This window comes from Hyla sarda, chromosome 7, assembly GCF_029499605.1.
Source record: "Hyla sarda isolate aHylSar1 chromosome 7, aHylSar1.hap1, whole genome shotgun sequence".
Lineage (NCBI taxonomy): Eukaryota > Metazoa > Chordata > Amphibia > Anura > Hylidae > Hyla > Hyla sarda.
The window spans coordinates 64,455,178-64,479,547 of record NC_079195.1 but is presented as its reverse complement, the minus strand read 5'-3'; the positions used below and the strand labels follow the sequence as shown (position 1 = coordinate 64,479,547).

General features: G+C 44.8%; 1 protein-coding gene across 3 annotated transcripts in view; it reads right to left on the bottom strand.

The window, feature by feature from the left end:
* Window positions 1-4,777: 4,777 nt before the first annotated feature.
* The window catches only part of BLNK (B cell linker), a 284,825-nt gene continuing 265,232 nt past the window's right edge, over window positions 4,778-24,370 (bottom strand). For all 3 annotated transcript variants that reach the window (XM_056529856.1, XM_056529857.1, XM_056529858.1), the window contains 7 exons: window positions 23,393-23,438; window positions 21,919-21,997; window positions 21,142-21,185; window positions 12,693-12,757; window positions 6,881-6,964; window positions 6,238-6,393; window positions 4,778-5,113 (listed from right to left, as the gene is read on the bottom strand). In XM_056529856.1, the coding sequence (XP_056385831.1) occupies window positions 4,994-5,113; window positions 6,238-6,393; window positions 6,881-6,964; window positions 12,693-12,757; window positions 21,142-21,185; window positions 21,919-21,997; window positions 23,393-23,438 (594 nt within the window). In that variant the 3' untranslated portion in view covers window positions 4,778-4,993. The remainder of the gene's footprint in view (window positions 5,114-6,237; window positions 6,394-6,880; window positions 6,965-12,692; window positions 12,758-21,141; window positions 21,186-21,918; window positions 21,998-23,392; window positions 23,439-24,370) is intronic.

Genomic DNA, 24,370 nt, shown 5'->3' with positions numbered 1-24,370 from the left:
TTCAGAAAACGCCCCATATGGGGGTGAAAAGTGCTCTGCTGGCGCACTACAGATCTCAGAGGAGAAGGAGTCACATTTGGCTTTTTGAAAGCAAATTTTGCTCTGGGGGCATGCCGCATTTAGGAAGCCCCTATGGTGCCAGGACAGAAAAAAAAAACCACATGGCATACCACTTTGGAAACTAGACCCCTCGGGGAACGTAACAAGGGGTTAAGTGAACCTTAATACCCCACAGGTGTTTCACAATTTTGCATATGTAAAAAAAATAATTTTTTTTTTACCTAAAATGCCTCTTTTCCCAAAAATTTTACATTTTTAAAAAGGGTAAAAGCAGAAAATACCCCCCAAAATTTGTAACACAATTTCTCCCGAGTACGGCGATACCCCATATGTGACCCTTAACTGTTGCCTTGAAATACGACAGGGCTCCAAAGTGAGAGCGCCATGCGCATTTGAGGCCTAAATTAGGGACTTGCATAGGGGAGGATATAGGGGTATTCTACGCCAGTGATTCCCAAACAGGGTGCCTCCAGCTGTTGTAAAACTCCCAGCATGCCTAGACAGTCAGTGGCTATCTGGTAATACTGGGAGTAGTTGTTTTGCAACCGCTGGAGGCTCCGTTTTGGAAACAGTGGCGTACCAGACGTTTTTCATTTTTATTGGGGAGGGGAGGGGGGTTGTATAGGGGTATGTGTATACGTAGTGTTTTTTACTTTTTATTGTGTGTTAGTGTAGTGTAGTGTTTTTAGGGTACAGTCGCACGGGCGGGGGGTTCACAGTAGTTTCTCGCTGGCAGTTTGAGCTGCGGCAGAAATTTTGCCGCACCTCAAACTTGCAGCTGGATACTTACTGTAATCCTCCGCCCATGTGAGTGTACCCTGTACGTTCACATTGGGGGGGGGGGAACATCCAGCTGTTGCAAAACTACAACTCCCAGCATGTACGGTCTATCAGTGCATGCTGGGAGTTGTAGTTTTGCAACAGCTGGAGGCACACTGGTTGTGAAACACAGAGTTTGGTAACAAACTCAGTGTTTTGCAACCAGTGTGCCTTCAGCTGTTGCAAAAGCTACAACCCCCAGCATGTACGGACAGCGGAAGGGCATGCTGGGTCTTGTAGTTATGCAACAGCTGGAGGCATACTACTTTGGCTGGGGATGCTGGGGACTGTAGTTATGCAACAGCTGGAGACACACTGGCTTGCTACATAACTCAGTGTGCCTTCAGCTGTTGCAAAACTACAACTCCCAGCAGTCACCGACAGCCAACGGGCATGCTGGGAGTTGTAGTTATGCAACCACCAGATGCACTACTACAACTCCCAGCATGCACTTTAGCTGTTGGTGCAAGCTGGGAGTTGTAGTTACACAACAGCTGAAGGTACACTTTTCCATAGAAAAAATGTGCCTCCAGCTGTTGCAAAACTACAAGTCCCAGCATGCCCATAAGGGCATGCTGGGAGTTGTGGTGGTCTGCCTCCTGCTGTTGCATAACTACAGCTCCCAGCATGCCCTTTTTGCATGCTGGGAGCTGTTGCTAAGCAACAGCAGGAGGCTGTCACTCACCTCCAACGATCCAGACGCTGCAGGTCAGTCCCTCGTCGTCTCCGCCGCGGCCGTCGCTCCTGGGGCCCCGATCCCAACATTGACGGCGGGGATCGGGGTCCCCAGCACCCGGGGTGCACGTCCCGCACCCGCTCACGCCCTCCGGAAGAGGGGCGGAGCGGGTTGCGGGAGTGACACCCGCAGCAGGCGCCCTGATTGGTCGGCCGGTAATCCGGCCGACGAATCAGGGCGATCGTGAGGTGGCACCAGTGCCACCTCACCCCTGCAGGCTCTGGCTGTTCGGGGCCGTCGGAGACGGCCCCGAACAGCCAGTAAGTCCGGGTCACCGGGTCACTGGAGACCCGATTGACCCGGAATCTGCCGCAGATCGCTGGACTGAATTGTCCAGCGATCTGCGGCCATCGCCGACATGGGGGGGCATAATGACCCCCCTGGGCGATATGCCCCGATGCCTGCTGAACGATTTCAGCAGGCATCGGGCACCGGCTCCCCTCCGGCTAGCGGCAGGGGGCCGGGATTTGACAGGACGTACTCAAATGTCCTGAGTCCTTAAGGACTCGGAAAAGGGGACGTTTGAGTACGTCCTGCGTCCTTAAGGGGTTAAGGACGCAGGACGTAAATGTACGTCCTGGTGAGGTGGTACTTAACGCACCAGGACGTACATTTACGTCCTAAGCATAACCGCGGGCATCGGAGCGATGCCCGTGTCATGCGCGGCTGATCCCGGCTGCTGATCACAGCCAGGGACCCGCCGGCAATGGCCGACGCCCGCGATCTCGCGGGCGTCCGCCATTAACCCCTCAGGTGCCGGGATCAATACAGATCTCGGCATCTGCGGCAGTTCGCGATTTAAATGAACGATCGGATCGCCCGCAGCGCTGCTGCGGGGATCCGATCATTCATAGCGCCGCACGGAGGTCCCCTCTCCTTCCTCCGTGCGGCTCCCGGCGTCTCCTGCTCTGGTCTGTGATCGAGCAGACCAGAGCAGGAGATGACCGAAAACACTGATCTGTTCTATGTCCTATACATAGAACAGATCAGTATTAGCAATCATGGTATTGCTATGAATAGTCCCCTATGGGGACTATTCAAGTGTAAAAAAAAATGTAAAAAAATGTCAAAGTAAAAGTAAAAAAAAAGTGAAAAATCCCCTCCCCCAATAAAAAAGTAAAACGTCAGTTTTTTCCTATTTTACCCCCAAAAAGCGTAAAAAAAAATTTTTTATAGACATATTTGGTATCGCCGCGTGCGGAAATGTCCGAACTATTAAAATAAAATGTTAATGATCCCGTACGGTGAACGGCGTGAACGAAAAAAAATTAAAAAAGTCCAAAATTCCTACTTTTTTAATACATTTTATTAAAAAAAAATTATAAAAAATTTATTAAAAGTTTTTTATATGCAAATGTGGTATCAAAAAAAAGTACAGATCATGGCGCAAAAAATGAGCCCCCATACCGCCGCTTATACGGAAAAATAAAAAAGTTATAGGTCATCAAAATAAAGGGATTATAAACGTACTAATTTGGTTAAAAAGTTTGTGATTTTTTTTAAGCGCAGCAATAATATAAAAGTATATAATAATGGGTATCATTTTAATCGTATTGACCCTCAGAATAAAGAACACATGTCATTTTTACCAGAAATTGTACGGCGTGAAAACAAAACCTTCCAAAATTAGCAAAATTGCGTTTTTCGTTTTAATTTCCCCACAAAAATAGTGTTTTTTGGTTGCGCCATACATTTTATGATATAATGAGTGATGTCATTACAAAGGACAACTGGTCGCGCAAAAAACAAGCCCTCATACTAGTCTGTGGATGAAAATATAAAAGAGTTATGATTTTTAGAAGGCGAGGAGGAAAAAAATGAAAACGTAAAAATTAAATTGTCTGAGTCCTTAAGGCCAAAATGGGCTGAGTCCTTAAGGGGTTAAAGGGGTATTCCGCCCCTAGACATCTTATCCCCTATCCAAAGGATAGGGGATAAGATGTCAGATCGCCGAAGTCCCGCTGCTGGGGACCCCGGGGATCGCTGTTGCAGCACCCCGCTATCATTACTGCACAGAGCGAGATTGCTCTGCACGTAATGACGGGCAATACAGGGGCCGGAGCATCGTTACGTCACGGATCCGCCCCTCGTGACGTCATGGCCCACCCCCGTCAATACAAGTCTATGGGAAGGGGGCGTGGCGGTCGTCATGCCCCCTGCCATAGACTTGCATTAAGGGGACGGGCCGTGATGTCATGAGGGGCGGAGCCATGACGTCACGCTGCTCCGGCCCCTGTATCGCCCGTCATTACGCACAGAGCGAACTCGCTCTGCGCAGTAATGATGGCGGGGTGCCGCAGCGGCGATTCCCCGGGGCTCCCCAGCAGCGGGACCGCGGCGATCTAACATCTTATCCCCTATCCTTTGGATAGGGGATAAGATGCCAGGGGCGGAATACCCCTTTAATAGTATCCACCCAGAGAATAAAGTTATTATGTAATTTATTCAGCATGGCGAATACCATAGAATTGCTGTTTTTTACTCTAGTTCCCCTCCCCATGCACACATAAAAAATGGTTTCCATTAAAAATACAACCCGTCCCACGAAAAAGAAAAAGAAATCCTTTTATGGCTGTCAATAGAAATATAAAAAAAAGTTAAACGTTTTGAAATGCAGAGATTAAAAAAAACTTAGATAAAAATTGCATCCTTAAGGACCAAAAGGACCTCATCCTTTAGGAGTTAAATGGAGAGATTGCAAATTATATACTTCTTCTTGAATAAAAATACTTTTCAAAAATTCCACAAACTTAATTTTTATGCTGAAAAAAATATTTAGTGCAACTTCTGTGAACTACTCTGCTCTCAAATTTCAAATGCAGTAAGTTAAAAAGGAGCAAGAGCATATAAGGGTAAAAAAAAGTTTGTACGAAATTGCCGGAAGTCCCATGCAAGTCTATGGGGCGTCAGGCTATTTCGTAGACGGCTCACTTTAGCAGAGGGTGGCGCTCCTGACACTTTGAACACGTATCCTGCTGCCGAAAAAGCTTCATAGTTACCCTTTCAGTTTTAACAGCATGATGATCAGCTTAAAGTTTTCATCTGAATTTTCATCCAAAATAAAAAAAAACACACCCTAGACCTCCACAATGCACTGCAGTCTGGCAATAGGAAAGAATTATAGATTTAGCATTGCATGTAAACAGCAATAAAACACACGACTTGCTTTAAATCAGATTTATTGTGCACACAAAATTAGTATGTTATAAAAAGTATGTACAGGAATCAAGATGGTATGAGCTGTCTGCTCACCATGGGAAAATATATATATATTTATATGTACACACAAAGTGACCGATTTATTTCCAGTTCCACAAATAAATCCTTTGTTGCTTTTATTGTTCATTTTCACTGTGACGTGACAGTTCTGTAAATAGCTTAAGGGATTCTTACAGCCTGTTTTAACTTTGTTGCGTCTTTTGTATTGTTTTGGCTGTCAATAAGCACAAGAGGAGTTTGACGGTGATTGTCAATGATTTCTGCCACACTATGAAATTTCTGTGTAGAGGGAGAAAATAAAGCGAACATAAAAAAAGTGCATTTATGGTTAGGGGTTTCCAAACCAAGTCAGATCTTATTACATTAATGCTTATGAAAAAATATAAAATCCCATCCCTTCCCCAATATCGCACCACAACCCACCCTTCAATTCCCTGGTTGAACTTGATGGACATATGTCTTTTTTCGACCGTACTAACTATGTAACATTGTTAGGAGATAAAGATTTTTCCCTCTAAAAATCAAACTATATTTTTTCTATTAAAAAGTTAAAAAAGGGCCTCGCATGCCAGTTGTAATAAATACTTCTGTCTTAAAAAAACAACTCTGAATCATCTTTTCGTAGTATTGTGTAGTGTCCTGTTTGTGTATGTGTCCTGTATGTGTTATGAATACATTGACAGCCCGGCGTTGTCATTTACCTTACCTATGAGTCATGGTGTAACAATATCCAGTGCTGACAGTAATAAGGCCCCTCCCTATACATATTATTGTAAACTCTAGGCAGAGGGATACTCTGGCATTGGACCTTTTTTTTTTTTTTTACCCTTCACAGCTGCTGACATTAAAACAAACAAAAAAAAAACTGGATTTACCTCCTGCTTTTCCCTCAGTTCCTCAGGTATCACTGCCCTGGCCTCCGCTGTAATATTCTTCCTGGTTCTGGGGGTCAACATGTCAGACTGCAGCTCAGCTAATCACTGTCCCGCCTCAGCCAGTGATAGGCTATAGGCAGTGTGGTGTATTCAACCACAGCCCTAGTCTTCTTTCTGGTGCCGGGACCTAATACCTCACATTGCCTCTCAGTGTCCGAGGGAGGACACCACTGCGACCAGCGATTAGCTGAGATGCAGTCTGACATGTTGACTCCCAGAACCAGTAAGAGGATCACAGTGGAGGCCAGGAGAGCAGCAGAAGGTAAGTCCAATTTTGTTGAGTTTAATGCCGGCAGCCTGGACAGGATTTAGAAAACAAAAAGTCTAACGCCAGAGCACCCCTTTAAGTTCTATAAAGGAAAAGTGTTGTATTAGAAATTGCTCACAGCAGTTTTTCTATTTTGCCAGTATCACTCTGGAGAAGTAAAATGTATTTTTCTTACAGACTAGCCACAAATATTTTTTTACCTCTTCTCCACTTTTCTCTCTCCCCAGAGCATACTGCCGTGTAGCTTCAATATATCGCACTGGAATATTATACACTCGCCTATTGTAAAATACTACGAGGGTGAATGGCTGCTGGGAGTCTTGTCCACTGCTTTTTCTTACTAGGAAAGATCCGTCCTGTTGGAAATAAAAGAATCATTGTTAGCTTTCCTTAGTCATTTTCCTGTTCCAACCACATCACCCCCCTCCCCCGAAGTGCTTTCAAATGCTGCGTCCTATAGTCCTCTCCATCTGATTCTCAAGCTGCCTACCCCCCCTCCCACCCGAGACATGGACCATGTGATTCCTATGTCTCATCAGGGGTCTGGCCTTACTGAAATCACAGGAGAGCACACAATCTGCTCCTATAGCGCTGAAACCGCGCATGCGCTCCACCGTCCTTTGTCTGCAACTACTAGAGGTCTGTAATTCAGTGCAAAAAATGCTGGGAAATGTAGTGTTAGAGTGGTGCGCATGGGTAGGAAGTAAAACAACTACAGAATGGGGGAATTGGGGCACTGGGGAACTGGGAAGATACATGCAGGACACCAGTGATGGTAAGTCAGATCAAGCTGAATAACTTATTTAAGTTGCTACATAACCCCTTTAAGAACAAATGCTATACCTTGGCTGTGCTTGTCAGAGCTTCTTCTGCTGTGCGCCGGTTACATGATGAAACATACCATTCTTTATTAAGGACATCAGCATCCTGTAAACAAAAAATACATCATGTACTGGGCTTACATTACAGCAGTTGTAAGCCATTATGTTATGGGGTATGATGGGCCTAGAATATATTACATTATCACAAAAAAAAAAAATGTTTTAATCCAGCATTGGCCGGCATCCATATGCATCAACAGGGCATATAAAGCAGAGAGCCAATTCAACACAGCATTATGCAATCGCTTATCTGTGCTCAGCCTTCTGCTCCTAGGCTTGTCACATTTCACACTATGTTGCTGTTATGTGCTGGATTCAAGTGCTGGACTTGCAGAATTTCTGGATTATCAAATGCCCACTGAAAGGAGCTTAAACTTTAAAGGGGTACTTAAGTGGAAAACCATTTTTTTTTTAAATCAGCTGGTGCCAGAAAGTTAAATGGATTTATGCTCCACAGGAAGTTCTTTTCTTTTTGAATTTCCTTTCTGTCTGTCCACAGTGTTCTGATGACACCTCTGTCCAATTTAGGAACTGTCCGGAGCAGGAACAAATCCCAATAGCAAACCTCTCCTGCTACAAATCTGTTTAACTTTCTTGCACCAGATGATTTAAAAACCATTTTTTCCACCGGAGTACCCCTTAATAATAAATCAAACTGGTTTCAAATGAGAAAATCCCATAGTGAGATGTTAGAGGTTTTGATTGGTTGAGGGTCCAGGTGATGGGACCACTGATCACTAAAATGAAGGGACAGAAGCGCCTGTTAGTCTCTGCGGAGCATATGTTGTAGGGATTTATAGAAGCAGACAGGCGCAGCATTCAGCTGAGTACCTCTACCCCTTTATATTAGAGATCAGTGAGGATCTCATTATCTGGACCTCCCCCTATACAAATTAGTTTTAGGAGAATTTTCTGTTAGTAACATATTTCTGTGCACACAGATGTGGTGGTTTCCAAAAAGTTCACAAACAACTATAAAAGGTTTTCTCCTAACAGTTAGTGATAGTGGTTAAATGTTAACACTGTTTATAAGCAACAAATGTATGCCATAGGTTAATGATTATTATTCTTAAGATAGGCCTTTGAGTGTGGAGAACTTATCTGCACTCAGACTTCTGGAAGCCAAGAATGGAGTAGTGTAAGGGTACGTTCACACGAGTGGATTTTCACAGCGTATTTCACTGCGGATCCGCTGGTGAAGGCCCGCTCTATGCTGTCTTTACATGTGCCTGCTCGTAGCGGCAATACGCCGCTACGAGCAGACACACTGCGATGTGCGAGTGGCAGTATATTTGCACATCGCGGGAGCTCTCTGCCTAGCTCAGAGCAGGGAGAGTGGCCGCGATGTGCGAGTACGCCGCGCAGATCGCTGCCATGTGTCTGCTTGTCGCGGTGTATTGCCGCTACGAGCAGGCACATGTAAAGACAGCATAGAGCGGGCCTTCACCAGCGTATCCACAGCGTAAAATACACTGTAAATCCGCTCGTGTGAACGTACCCTTAGGGTCTATTTCACATGGCAGAATTTCCGCTTGCAGAATTCCGCCTCAGATGAAAGCCCATAGACTTCTAAGGGATTCCACACTGACATTTACACTTCTGAATTTCTGCTTGTGGAATTCCGCAAGTGGAAATTCATAAGTGTGAATGGGAGTGCGGAATTCCATAGTAGCCTATGGGCTTTAATTTGAGGCAAGCGGAAATTCTGCCGTGTAAATAGACCATAAGGAAAATGTATTCAGCTAATGGTTTGGGAGTGGACGGCATTGCTGTCTCCATAGCCGGCAATGCAGCGCCAGTGGAATTCCGCTCAAAGGATGAACATGATCATTTTTTGAGAGGACGTGCTTTCCGCTGGCAGAATTTGGTGATGGCAATTCCACAAACTGCACAGAGCAAAATGCCTTTGGCTGTCTAGGCATGCTTGGGATTGTTGTTTTGTGACAGCTGGAGGCACACTGGTTGGGAAACACTGGACTAGAAGCCAAAACATTTTGTATTTGTAGTTGGACTAATCGCACACACAAAAGGATCACTTTTTCGGTTATTAAAATATTTTAAGTTTATCAGGTGTTGCTGACCTTTACCTATGATGTTTGCAGGAAATGATTTATGAAAGGCCCCATAAAATATTGGTAATTGGGTTTCTTTATTTTTATTTTTAGAATGATTACAATCATTATGTAGCTATTGTGTACTGATCCACATACAACAGGCTGCAACTCTACTGTTGGTATATGCAGACTTTAGATTCCTCACATTCCTAAAGTGTTTTTCTTATAAAATCACTACAATGAATTCTCCATTTATAATGCATCAGTAATGAATATATCAAGGTCATTGCCAGTCATTAATGACAGATTTCAAAAAGAGTACACAGAGGACTTGACATGTTTTCTTTATGGTTCAGTCATGCCTCTAACCTCATAGTCAAGTCCATCAAGTCCAAAAAGAAGCTAAATTACAGCCATTATAACAGCTGTATAGATATTATTTTGTACTGTAATATGCATCAAGTATGCATAAAAGTAGTCATCATATATAATATATATTGCATTTTATACTTTTTTTTATACACTGCTTTATAATGCATTTAAGAAATCTTTAGACCCTTTCACTTTTTGCATATATTGCTTAAACAAAAAAAAAATAAAAAATAAAAAAAAATTTCACCCATTCTGCACTCAATAAGGCTGGGTTCACACTTAGTTTTCCCCCATACGGGAGCGCATACGGCAGGGGGGAGCTAAAACTATGCGCTCCCGTATGCCTTCATATGCGCTCCCGTATGTAATTAATTTCAATGAGCCGACCGGAGTGAAACGTTCGGTCCGGTCGGCTCATTTTTTACAACCGGACCTAAAACATATGGGGTATTGTCACGATTCGGCACGCTGGATGTGGATCCTCTGTGCCAGAGAGGGATTGGCGTGGACCGTGTCGGTGGACCGGTTCTAAGTTGCTACTGGATTTTCACCAGAGCCCGCCGCAAAGCGGGATGGTCTTACAGCGGTGGTAGCAACCAGGTCATATCCACCAGCAACGGCTCAACCTCTCTGACTGCTGAGATAGACGCGGTACAAGGGAGTAGACAAGAGCAGGGTCGGACGTAGTAGAAGGTCAGGGCAGGCAGCAAGGATCGTAGTCAGGGGCAACGGCAGGAGGTCTGGAACACAGGCTAGGAACACACAAGGAAACGCTTTCACTGGCACAATGGCAACAAGATCCGGCAAGGAAGTGCAGGGGAAGTGAGGTATTAATAGGGAAGTGCACAGGTGAAGGTACTGATTAAAACCCATGCGCCAATCAGTGGCGCACCGGCCCTTTAAATCGCAAGGACCCGGCGCGCGCGCGCCCTAGGGAACGAGTCTGGTAAGCGGGTCGGGATGCGCATCGCGAGCGGGCGTGTCGCGAATCGCATCCCGGCTGGGGACATTATCGCAGTGCACCCGGTCAGCAGGTCTGACCGGGGCGCTGCGAACAGGAGAACGCTGTGAGCGCTCCGGGGAGGAGCGGGGACCCGGAGCGCTCGGCGTAACAGGTATTTCTATACTTGGAAGAAATAGCCTATTTCTGTACTTGGAAGAAATAGCCTAACAAATTTTGGGGGGCTTTTTCTCCTTTTACCCCTTATGAAAAGGTAAAGTTGGGGTCTACTCCAGCATGTTATTGTAAAAAATTTAATTTTTTTACACTAACATGCTGGTGTTGCCCTGCACTTTTCATTTTCACAAGAGGTAAGGAAAAAAGACCCCCAAAATTTGTAACGCAATGTCTACTGAGTACAGAAATACCTATATATATATGTAATACCCATACCCATTTTGTATATGTAAAATGCTCTGCGGGCGCACACCAAGGCTCAGAAGTGAGTGCACCATGTACATTTGAGGCGATTTGCACAGGGGTGGCTGATCATTACAGCGGTTCTGACAAACGCAAAAAAAGAAAAAAAAACACACACCCACATGTGACCCCATTTTGGAAAGACACCCCTCAACACCCCACAGGTGTTTGAAGAATTTTCATTAAACTCAGACATATTTTTTCACTAAAATGCTGGTGTTATTGAAAATTTTTCATTTTCACCAAGGGGAATAGGAAAAAAGCCCACAAAATTTGTAACACCATTTCTTCTGAGTATATAAATACCCCATGTGTGGACGTAAAGTGCTCTGCGGGCGCAATACAGGGCTCAGAAAAGAAGGAGCGCTATTGAGCTTTTGGAGCGAGAATTTGGTTGGAATTGAAGGCCATGTGCGTTTAACAAAGCCCCCATGATGCCAGAACAGTGGACCCCCCCCCGCGTGTGACCCTTTTTGGAAACTACACCCCTCATGGAATGTAATAAGGGGTACAGTGAGCATTTACACTCCACTGGTGTCTGACAGATTTTTTGAACAGTGGTCCATGAAAATAAAAATTTTTATTTTTCATTTGCACAGCCCACTGTTCCCGTTTACCGGGTTTAAACCTGGTGGGTCCCGGTTGCTACAGGCAGCCAGGACCCAAGGTTGATGCCAGGCTGGGTCGATCGGGCTGATGCCCAGCATTAACCCTTTAGATGCTGCGATCAAAGTTGATCGCGGCATCTAATACTAAAGTAAAAGAATCCCGGCAGCTCAGCGGAGTGACAAAATCGCAATGTCCCGATCAGCTTACTGGATGATGGGAGGGTCCTCACCTGCCTGTCAGTTGTCCGATCGGCGATCTACTGCTCCATGCCTGCACAGGAGCAGCAGAGCGCCGGTTACACTGATCAGTGCTTTGCAATGGTAGAGCACTGATCAGTGTATGCAATCAGAAGATTGCATGTTTTAGCCCCCTATGAGGGCTAAAAAAAACTTTTTTAATAAAAGTTCATTAACCTCTTCCCTATTAAAAGTTTAAATCTCTCACCATTTCCCTTTTTTAAATAAAATAATGAAATTAAGAATAAAAATAATCATATGTGGTACCGCTGCGTGCGTAAATGTCCGAACTATTAAAATATTAGGTTAGCTAAACCACACGATCGATGGCGTACACGTAAAAAAATTGTGCATTTACAAAAATGGTACCTATAAAAACTACAGATAACGGCGCAAAAAAGGAGCCCTCATACCACCCCGTTCACGGAATAAAAAAAGTTAATAAATAAAAAAGTTATAGAGGTCATAAGATGCCAATTTTAAACATACAAATTTTGGTGCATGTGGTTTATCATTTTTTAAAAGTATTAAAATAAAATAAAACCTATATAAATTGGGTATCCTTGTAACCATATGGACCTACAGAATAAAGATAAGGTGTCATTTTTACCAAATATTGCACTGCGTAGAAACGGGAGTCCCCAAAAGCTGCAAAATGGTGTTTTATTTTATTTCACCCCACAAATAATTTTTTTTGGGTTTGCCGCAGGTTATATTTTAAAATAAGTGATGTCATTGCAAAGCACAATTGGTGAAGCAAAAAACAAGTCCTTATATGGGTCTGTAGGTGCAAAATTTAAATGATTTTTAGAAAGGAAGGAGGAAAAAGGGAAAATGCAAAAGCGAAAATTTGCTGAGTCATTAAGGTGAAAATAGGCCGAGTCCCTAAGGGGTTAAAGTAGAATATGTAAAAAATGTAATGTGGACAAGGTCCGGTCTCCCAGAGATGCTTTTTGTAACCATTCTGTACAAAGATTCTGTACAGAGAATTCCCCATTACCTCTGAGTTACTTAATAGAATGCATAAAAATGGGTTTTCTAAACTAGACAACCCCTTTAATTCTCTATATTTACTTTTCTTACCTGTTCCACTGCACTGCCATGACGATTTGATCCAGATGTGTAACGTGTTGCAGCCTCAGGAAGTTCTGTATGTAAGTATGAAGTATTTCAATAAATCATTATGATTACATTTAAAGGAGATATCCAGTGCTGAAAAACATATCCCCTATCCTAAGGATAGGGGATAAGTTTCAGATCGCATGTTGACCACTGCACGAAGTGGCGGCTCACACCCCCCCTCAATACAACTCTACGGCAGAGCCGGAGCGCTGCCTTCGGCAATCTCCGGCTCTGCCATAGTGATGTATTAAGGGGGCGTGTCAGCCATCGCTTTGTGCGGTTGTCGACACCCGCTATCTGGCCGGGGCCCCGCACAGGAGATCGCGGGGGGCCCCAGTGGTCGAACCCCCCCGTGATCTGAAACTTATCACCTATCCTTAGGACCTTTAGCACTGGACTACCCCTTTAATATCTATGTCAATCAACCAAGTGTAAATGAATACAGATCTACAGAGTTCTAAGTTCTTAGCGATCACTCAGCGTTTCTTCTGTCAGTCCTAAGTTTGCCTTTTTAAATTAAGTTGTCTGACAGCCTTAGTGGAGGCTTGAATAGTAGCCTTTTTGGTGGAACGCAAAAATAGCCAGGAAAAGTAGATTTTTAAACTTAGCGTAAAATGTCTTTCTCTGAGGATTCATTGGGGGACACAGAGACCGTGGTATAAGCAGCTGCCTCTAGGAGGCTGACACTAGGCAACAAAATGAAAGGCAATAACTGAACCAACCCTCGGACAGGCAACTGAACCAAGGACACCAAAACAAATGGGTGGGTGCTGTGTCCCCCAATGGATCCACAGAGAAAGAGATTTTACGGTAATCATAAAAATCTACTTTTCTCGGTCAGCTCCATTGGGGACACAGAGACCGTGGGAAGTACGAAAGCAGTCCCCGGGGTAGGAGAGAACCCTAGCAACTCAGGTGGAAGGCTGGGCCAGAGCCGCCTGCAAAACCTTGTGACCCAAACCAGCATCAGCGGACGCATAGTTATGCGCCTGGTAACATTTTGTAAAAGTGTGCAAGGATGACCAGGTTGCTGTTGCGGAGAGCCCAGGAGGCACCGACGGAACGAGTGGAATGAGCCGAAACCCGGAAGGCGGAGTCTTTCCTTTGCAGCAGTAAGCGGGTCCACAGTGAAATGGTCGCCTTCGAAGCAGGAAATCCCTTACAACAACCCTCCGTAAACACCAAGAAAGAGTCACACTGGTGAAAGGATGAAGTGACAAAGGTAAATCCAAATGGCGTGTACCAAGTCAATACCATGAAGCAACCGTTCCTTGGGATGGGATATAGCTGGGCAAAAAGACAGATGGACTATATCCTCATTTAGGTAAAGGTGGAGACCACCATAAGCATAAATGATGGGACCGGACGGAAAACAACTTTGTCCTGGAGCAAGACTAGGTAGGAGAGAGCCGCCAGCTCTGAAACTCTCCTAATGGAAATGACCACAATGAGGAAGGCCACCTGAGTGACCACAATGAGAAAGGGGATCTGTACGGCACATCAGCATGAGATAGATCTTGCAGAAAAGTGCAGATGTGAGGGGGCGCTGAAAGAGAATGGAGAGAACTGACACCTGACCCTTAAGGAAACTGAGAGCCAAGCGTTGTTCCAGCCCAGACTGCAAAAAGGAAAGAAGGCATGGAAGGGAGAAAACAACTGGGGAGAAGGATTAAGACTCACAGAGGAAGAGAAGGATTAAGAATTCGCAGAGGAAGGCTTGCATGCCCTGATCATTGTGCGGATCACCTGGGGAGAAAACCCCCTGGCCCTTAGAACCGCGGTTTCAACCACCACACAGTCAAATGCAGCGACAGTAAATTGGGACCCTGAGAGCAGGTTGGGCTGAACTGGGAGGCATAGTGGTACGTCGGCCACTAGTCAAACAACGTCGGCATACCGCGCGCGCCTGGGCCAGTCCGGAGCCACGAGAATGGTGGGAACGCCCTCTGTTTTGAGTTTCCTCAGGACCCTGGGAAGGAGAGGAAGAGGAGGGAAGAGATAGGGGAGGACGAAGTACGACCAGGGGATCACTAGGGCATCTATGGCTAGGGCCAGAGGATCTCGGGACCACGTCCGGAGTTCCTCTGAGGTTGCAGATCTCCGCAAACACATCTGGATGAAGAGATCACTCGCCGGGGTCGGCAGAGGAGCAACTGAGGAAGTCTGTCTCCCAATTGTCCACCCCCGGGATGTGAATCGCCGAGATGGAGGGAAGTTTGAGTTCCGCCTAAAGCAGAATCCTGGAAACCTCGGTCATGGCTGTGAGGCTGCGAGTGCCGCCCTGGCGATTGACATATGCCACAGCTGTGGAGTTGTCCGACTGGACACGAACAGGACGGCCCTGGAGAAGGCGCACCCAATGGAGGAAGCAAAGGTAAATTGCCCGAAGTTCCAGGATGTTGATGGGGAGAAGAGCTTCCTGGGAAGACCAACGGCCCTGGACCGTCCGATCCCTGAAAACTCCCCCTCCAACCGCTGAGACTTGCGTCAGTCATGATGATCTGCTAGTGGAGGGGCAGGAAAGATCGCCCCTGTCAAAGAAGAGGAGACCAAAGCGACCACTGGAGGGAATGGCGAGTCCTAGGGGTAAGAATAATCCTGCAATCGAGGGACAGCGGAGACTTGTCCCACCGGGACAGAAGAGAAAGTTGAAGAGGACGACAATGAAACTGGGCGTAGGGAGCGGCCTCCATGGTCGCCACCATCCGACCCAGGACTTCCATGCAGAAACTATTGGAAACTGGAACAGGATGACAGAGAAGACTAAATCCTATTGACAGAGCGCGGCGCTTGTCTGGCGGGAGCCGAACCCTGGCGGTTGCCATGTCGAACTGGAGTCCCAAGAAGATCAGAGACTGGGTGGGAACCAAGTTGGACCTGATTAACCACCCAGCTGAAAACGGGACAAGGTCTGAAGAGTGAGGTGGAGACTCTCCTGATTCTGGTACCTGGTTGGAGCCTTGATAAGGAGGTCATCCAGGTAAGGGATGATGGACACACCCTGGGCCCGCAGGATGGCGATCACCGCCGCCAGGACCTTGGTGAAGACCCTTGGGGCTGTGGCCAGAACAAAAGGAAGGGCCACAAACTGAAAATGGCCCTCAGGAACGGCGAAGTGGGGATAACGCTGATGCGCCGGAAAAATTGGGATGTGAAGGTAAGCGTCTCGGATATCCACCGGAGGAAAGAAACTCCCCTTGATCCATGGATGCCACCACAGAACGAAGTGACTCCATACAGAAATGGGGCAGGAGAAGGTGCTGGTTGAGGAGCTTCAGATCGAGGATCGGGCGGATGGAACCCCCTTTCTTGGGGACGACGAACAAGTTTGAATAGAACCTCGAAAAAGGCTCCTTGGGGAGGAACTGGGACGATCACTCCCTGAGCGAGAATGGTCTGAAGTCTGACCCGAAAAGCTGCCGCCAAGGAAGGAGAGCAAGGAGGGCGAGATCAAAAAAAGTGGTCCCTTGGAAAGGAAGCAAACTCAATCCCGGAACAGGGACAAACTACCTCCCACCCGAAAATAATTTGCGGGTGGGGGCGTCCCTTCAGGCGGAGGGAGGCTTACGGTTACTTGACTTGGCCGCAAAACGGCCGGAACGAGAATTCGACTTCCAGGAGGGGTGAGCCTTGAAGGAAGGAGCCTTCCTATCCTGTGAGGGTGGCGGTCTGGCTGCCCGACCCCAGCCAAAAGACCTAAAGCGCCGACATGAGGTTGACTTCCTGCGGGAATCGGTATGGCAAGACTAGTTCTGCGGCAATAAGGAGCTCTTACCTCCAGTAGCCTCGGAGATAATCTCATCAAGGCGTTTTCCGAAGAGTCGGATCCCAGAGAAAGGAAGCTCAGTCAGAGATTTCTTGGATGGCATCTGCGTCCCAGGCCTTGAGCCACATGAAGAGATGAATCGCCACCAGGTTACCTGGGGCAAAAGCTGTACAACGGGCAGACTGCAAGGAAGCAGAGCAAGCTCCACCAAATCTTTCAAAGGGGCCCCGGACAAAATGCCCTGGCGGAACCAGGAAGCCCATACAGAAAGGGCTTTGGACACCCAAGCAGCAGCGAAGGCAGGAAGCAAGGTTGAACCCGCCGCTTCAAAGGCGAACTTGGCCAGATCCTCAATCCTCTTGTCCGCCGGGTCCTTAAAGGATGCTGCATCCGCCAATGGTAGAGTAATCGATTTCAACATATAGGAAACCGGAGGATCCACAGCTGGCGGTGATGTCCATTTCCAAAGGGATTTTGCGCCTGAACCTTCTTAGTCCCCTGAAAGCGTTTGTCTGGATGCTCCCATGCCGTTTCTAATAAGGTGTCAAATTCAGCATGAGAGCTGAATACCTTAAGAGAGCGACAGGAGCGATGAAAGGAAACTTCTGGAGTTGGGTCGGAAGTTCCGGGGTCCTCTAGGTGAAAGGTGTCCCTGACACCAAGCTGTCCACCATGTCAGACACGCTGGCTCGGTCCTCTGGATCAGAGGCAGAACCGGATGCCTCATCTTCCAGCTTCCCAGGAGAATGGGCGCGGGTGGAGGCAGCCTTAGATGAAGGTGAGGCGGATCTGGCACGCAGACCTGGAGACCTAGTACGGTGACCAGGAGAGAGACTCCTAGAGCAGGGGCGCTGTCTGAAGGCCAGGGAGGAGGAGCAAGACACATGAGGAGAGTGCCTGTCCTGAGCTCTGGATTCTGGAGAAGAGACAGAGGAGAATACCCTAGGGCACTTATGAGGTCATCCGAAATAAGGATCAAAGGAAGGGGAGTGAGCCTCTCTGGAGGTCTGGTGTAAGGAAGATCTCTCCAATACAGTCACCACGGAACGGGAAACCCGCGTCAGGGTGGAGGGCAAGGGAGCGCAGTGGTGCAGGCAGGACAGGTGAGTTCAGCAGAACCACCAGGCATTTTAATTTTGCAGCCCGCACAAGAGTAATAAGTGACCAGGACCGCAGTGATCTGTCTGGAGGGGGGTGGGGGGTGGGGTCGGGTCTGGGTTCGGACATAGGTGGAAGCAAAAAGGAAGATAGCAAAAAGAAAATGAAGCAGTCTCACCCGGTTTCTGTGCCCCTCAAATGGAGAGGAAAAGCAGGCTGTAGTGTGAAGAGTCGGCACTCAGTCCAAGAGAAAGAGGAGAAAGAGAGAGGGGGGGGAGGGCTAAGCCTAAAGAGAAGGGGGGCAGAGCCAGATCCAGCCTGGCCCTCATTGGAGGAGAGGAGGGAGGCACCCAGAAATGACCCCTCCAGTGCGCACACCACACTGATAGGTTAGTGATTCCCCCCCCCGTGCGCGTGCTGAAAGGCAATAGGATGTGGTGAGAAGGCAACCGGGGGGCCGGCAGGGAGTGGGTGGAGTTAAATGCCTCAATTAATGACCCCCCGGCACTCTGGTCACCTCGCGTGGAGGGCGACAGAAGTGAAGTAAACTGGCGGCCGTGCGTGTGCAGCGCAGCCAATAGGGAAAAGCGACCCCTGACACTCCGATCGCCTCATACGTAGAGGCGGCCGAAGTGAAAGTACACTGCCGGACCTGCGCAGCCGCCTGGGTGTGGAACTGCAGGGCTCGGAAAAATGCCCCAGGTGAAATAGGGCCAAAACATAAGAACTGACATTGAACTAAAGCTGTAGTCAAACAATAGAACACCTGACTGCATCTTTCAGGAGTCACAAGTTTGCCCTACTTGACTATGTTCCAGTACAAAATAGCATTGTGTTGTCCTCACATTTGTCATTTAAAGGATTTATCTCACAAAAGCATTACTAGCAACAGGTTAGATACTATATCTCTCAGTATTGGGCTGAGTTTTCTTGGGTTGACCAGAGGCTTGATCCTAAGAAACCACCCTCCATCTGAGCTGCACATGTACATGACCTCTATATCATTGTATACAGAGGACAAATCATCAATAAAGTTATTTTCAAATCAGCCAATAAGAAGACCGTAGTGACTAGCTTCATAGGCCATTTCCAATGGGGTTGTCTTCTTCTGGAGCTTTAAAATGAGGCCAGTAAGTGAATATATTCTTCCGAATCCCTGGGCTCAATGTTGTGCAAGTCCACTGGAGACCCCCCCCCCAGTCTGACCCCGCTATTAGTATCTAATCCATGGGTTCCATCTTGTGCTTAGAATTATGGACAAATGCCCAATGGAAAATTATGTTTTTACAGAAAAAAAAAATGTAGGGTAGTTGCAGAAAACCCCATTATGACGACAAGATATTTATTTTTATTTGGCTTCAAATATAAGAATAATTGTAAAGACTATTAGGATTAACACAGGCACTATGGTGTTAATGTTTAAGCGTGAAACAATACAAGATATTACATACAACGTAATGTGTTATTCCATTTTACTTGTCACAACATAACATATTACAGACCTTCTCCCTCATACCAGCAGTTTAAAAAAAAAATTTCTTTTAAGTGACCGCGTTTTTATGTAACATTCTTATGTTATTTTTATATATCTTCCTGATATACCAGCTATGTGTGGTTCAGACTAGAACTGTCTTACAAAAAACAATCACAGTCAAGCTGCTAAATATTTATGAAATACAGTGAGAAAAAAAACACACAAAAAAACCCCATCATTTCCAGATGATACAATTCCATTTGTGATGGATTTATGTGGTCTCTGAAGTTCAGTTTACTATGGCAACCGCTGTGCCTGAAAATATGGTGAGGTCAGAGCGTCTGAATGTTTGCAAAAATAATCTGCCAAGCTTCAGGTAGGTGGAACTTATTATTGGTTATCTAGACCTGCTTCTTAGAGTTTGTAGTCTCACCAGTTAGTAAATGAAGAAAGAGTAGTCCAGCAGTGCCTTAAAACGTAGATCCTTTATTAGACTTTTCTTTAAAAATGCAGAGCACACAACATTCACCTTCACCTGGTCAGCAAACCTCCCCTATGGACGCGTTTCGAACGCATGCGCGTTCTTGATCACCACACCACCTATGTGCTCCCTACCTCCTAAATACTAGATTCAGGAGGGGAGGAGCACCCGTTTGGCAAAGACTTACATGAAAACACCCTTTGTGTGCCTTAAAACTTCACTCAAAAACAGGTAACATTAAAATTACTATTGCATGAAAAACTATGTTATTTTCATTCATTTCCACTATGTGCAATTCCGTGGCCTTGATGCCACGTGAATTTTGCACTAGCGGAAAATTCAGCAAGGAGTTGCTACATGTGAACAGCTTCCAATATTGGTATGCGTTTTTTAATATAATTTGATTTAATTTTGTTTAAGGTGCATGTTGTGTTCACAGGGAGGACTTACATGCTGTTACAGTGTTCTTTTAGCTATTGGGAGCAGATTGTGGCGTTTATGGGAAATTGTGTAGCAAAAATCTAATAATGCAACATCAGTTCCTTGCGTATGTTCAAACTGTGCGGACTCCTGTTTACCTGTTTTTGAGTGAAGTTTTAAGGTTTTGTGGTGATCAAGAACGCGCATGCGTTCGAAATGCGTCCATAGGGGAGGTTTGCTGACCAGGTGAAGGTGAAAGTTGTGTTCTCTGCATTTTTAAAGAAAAGTCTAATAAAGGATCTACGTTTTAAGGCACTGCTGGACTACTCTTTCTTCATTTACGCACAAGTACCAGGCCAGGCCAGGCTCAAGTCCATGCAGACCGTGGAGGAGGTGAGCTGAAAGAACTTTTACCCTTTCTTTTCGTTTGTTACCAGTTAGTAACATAATTTGTAAGGCTGAAAACATTCATCCCTGCCGCCATTCAGCCTATTATCCTGCAGTGTTGATCCAGAATGGAGCAAATTGCTTCTTGATTCCAAATTCAGCAATCATTCAGTCCTTCTCCAGACTCCAGTTGGGCTAAAGCTTTGCGTAAGCTACATAATGTACAAACCAGTACATGAAAGACATGGAGCATAATTTACAGTAAGTGATGTTTTTGGCATGTCTGATAGGGAATCTGTCAGCTCTATATCATGCTCAAAACTGCAGACATGGACATAAAACTGATTGGAAGATAAAACAAAATGACTAATAAAACATTGTTTTAAAATACAAAATGACACCAGTCTCTTAGCCAATGGCTGTTTAAAATTTATAGAATCATGTTTGAGAAAAAATTATAAAAAACATTTTGGGTAAGGAGGAAAAAACCTAAGCGAAACAGTGTTTGGAAGGGGTTAACTTTCTGAATTACTTTCCTGGTTTCAGCAATGCTTTGGTTCACAGCGGTCGTAATTTACATGTTGCTGGAAGTCCCAGTTTGCCAGCCTTTGCTGAGATAGCTGCATCCAAAGCATACATTACTCACAAATCTACCCTGGTGCTGTGCCTAGTTTGTATAACCAAAATAGCCGATGATAGTCTATAGACCGTAAAAAAACATATTTGTTAAGTATAAGTTATATCATTCTAGTTATAATGAAAAAAATAGTAAACATATACTCACTTTGCATAGGTATTACATTAGGTTTAGGTAAAGGAACTGGAACCCTGAAAACAAAAAAGTTATCCATTTGTTAAAATGTATTAATGCTTAAAATTTTTAAAACAAATTAGTTTTTTGTTTTTTTAAGTGACCTTAGAACAAAAGTAATCTCTAATGCATTGAACTGCGACAAATTATATGAAGAGTAAGCATGGTACAGTATACAAAGCAAGGTACAGTATACAAAGCAAGGTACAGTATACAAAGCAAGGTACACTATACAAAGGAAGAGGTACACTATACACAGCATCTCAAAATGTATTAATACCAGACTGAGAATTTTAATTATTCTTGCATGTAGCTCCCCACCAAAGCGGAGGTGACAATTCCCTTTGAAAACGAGGGCACTCCCATTTTTATAGGACCCTTAGTAGGGCAGATGCCAATCTGATTTGTTCCTATCTACATATCGTGTAATTGGCTAAAGCTTGGCACATGACAAATTGAGACAGGAACCTCAGCCTACCTAGCATAGGCATTTGGAATGATTGAAAGTTTGAGTTGATGGGCTATGTATACCAATTAAGGAGCTATGACATGAAAGAAATTGAGTGCCCTCCTTTTCAAGACCTGTCCTGTCTCCTATGTTTATTTCATAGGTACGGAAGATATGACGACATGTCCTCTTTAAGACCTAGTTAAACATGATGGACATGTTTGTGATCAGCCTAACCAACTATGTAACATATTAATTCATATACCTTACATGAATTTCACCGTGGTAAGTGAATAACTTACTTATGTAATACTGAAGGCACTGGGGGAGGATCACTCCCAGCACTGTGTATTCTTTGGCGTTGCATAACATGGGGCTTGTCTGTAACAGAAAAGTTAATTTTATTTTCCTTGTTGTTTTTTCTAATTATTTTGCAATAACAATGTTCTTCATACATCTTATAATCACTAGGATGGATTCACAATAGCATAATACAGACGTTATTTGTGCCCATATTAGAGCTGCAATATCCAGCCTGATCTGATGAGACCCATGGTTAGGCAGAGACTTTCAGCCATAATATGGACAAAAATGTCTTTTGTTAAAGGCTATAGACACTGTTGCTCTGATGTTTTTGCTAATGTTGATTTGTTTCCTGAATGCAAAATGAAGCAATGTTATATAGTCCTTATTAGCAATGTCCTACAATTTAGCTTCTACTCTCAATGTTATTCCGGGATGCCTGATGAAGCTGCGCAAGTGCAGCGAAACACGTTGCATCTAATAAACCCAGCTTGATTTTATGCTGCACTCCTCCTGGTTCCTTCATCCAGCGCCGACATCTCCTACTACACGGTCAAATTGCTTATCTACTGCGGGTTTACACCGTGGAATTTGTGCAGAATGTCCACACAGAATTTGTGCAGAATGTCCGCCCACGAAATTGGTGGGACCGCTCGGAAATGTGCCGTCTTTTAGATGGCAATGCATTTCCTTGTGGTGTCCGCAGAAAGAATAGACATGTTATTTTTTGTCTGCGGATGGCAGAATCGGAATTTCCGCAGCAGAAACATCTGGCAATCAATTAAAATCAATGGGACTCTGCTGTAGTGGAATGTCTGTGTGGAATATTCCATGCGAACATTCTGCACAAATTCCGCTGTGTGAACATATCCTTAGAGATAACAGGAAGAGGGAGGGGGAACAGACATGCTCAGTAGACTGGGAGAAACTAACGAGAAAAGCTCACGCAGACTGAAATGAAAGAAGAGCAGATAATAGGCAGTCTGTTAGAGAAACACATATGGAGAGATTTATCAATATCTGTCCAGAGAAAAAGTTGCTGAGTTGCCCATAGCACCCTATCAACTCGCTTCATTCATTTTTCAGAGGCCTTTCTGAAAATAAAATAAACAATCTGATTGGTTGCTATGGGCAACTCAGCGACTTTTCCTCTGGACAGGTTTTGATAAATCTCCCCCCATAGGATGTGTACAAGTATATAGAGAAAATATAGCTCACACAGCACACCGTAGAGTCTGTAGAAGCAAAACTAAACACAATTTTTAATAAAGAGCAATGGAGAATTTTGCACCATAATACCCAGTATAAATGCTTTTCAAAAGTGTCCATAGCCTACTTAGGTAAATATAGCAGCAGTGTTTGATCACAGACCGAAACTGCTGTATAATTTTAATTTACAATTAGGGCAACATAAACTAATTCACTCTAATTAATGAGGCAAAATGCATTTTTTAGATTTAAAAATTAGCTTACCAATATTGCTATTAACATCCCTTTGGGGTAACACTGGAATCATTCTCTACAAATAAAGAAATTTAGTATTTAGTTTACAAATAATTCATTCTAGGCAGATTCTGTATTCAGAACAGCCATAGAGCGTGTGGTTGCAGATATCCGAGTTACACTTTAGGAATGCTACAACCATCATGTGCTGTCTTGAATATCATACACAGAACATTTCAGTGCTATAGCGCTGTAGCATGTGTTCATAATGGCAGCTTATTAATACCTAGACACACATCGATTCAGAACAATGCTTGGTTACAAAATCACCATGGAAACCTCTGCCAGAAAAGCACGGAGGGGTGACTACTAGCCAGTCAGAACCAAGGATGTCTTCACTGGCTAATAGAATGCTGTGCAATTCACAGTTTTTTTTAAGGATTTTAAATACACTTCTCAAAACAATTTACTGTAAAGTAGCAATTAGCAAAAATTAAGTATCAACTAGATTCTAGAAATCAGATATTCACATTAGTGTCTGGTGTGATGTACAATTAAGTAAAAGCACCCAACGTGTCTAATCTCCTGGGAGAAGTCAATCTGTCATGTTTTAATTTTTATGCCTAAATGACTTGTCCTCACCTTATCAGTCATTATTGAAGCCTAGAGGAGTTGTACCAGCATCAAAAAGTTATTTGCATGCTTTCTTCACAGTGGCCTATTTCTATTATTTACATGCTGATGTAGTCCGCCAACAGTCATAAAGTTGCCACAACATGGTCCAGCCATTGACCATCGCATGCAGAAGTGGCTTGACCCACATGTGTTGAAATATAGCAACAAAGCCTGTCCTCTTTAGGGTAGGGTCACACATGCCATATTTTGCTGCGTATTTTCATACACATTAAAGTCAATGGGTAGCAAAAGCAGCTACAGATAATACACAGCAAAATAAGGCACATGTGACCATACCCTTAAGAAGGGAGAAAACTATCCGGCTGTGCTTGT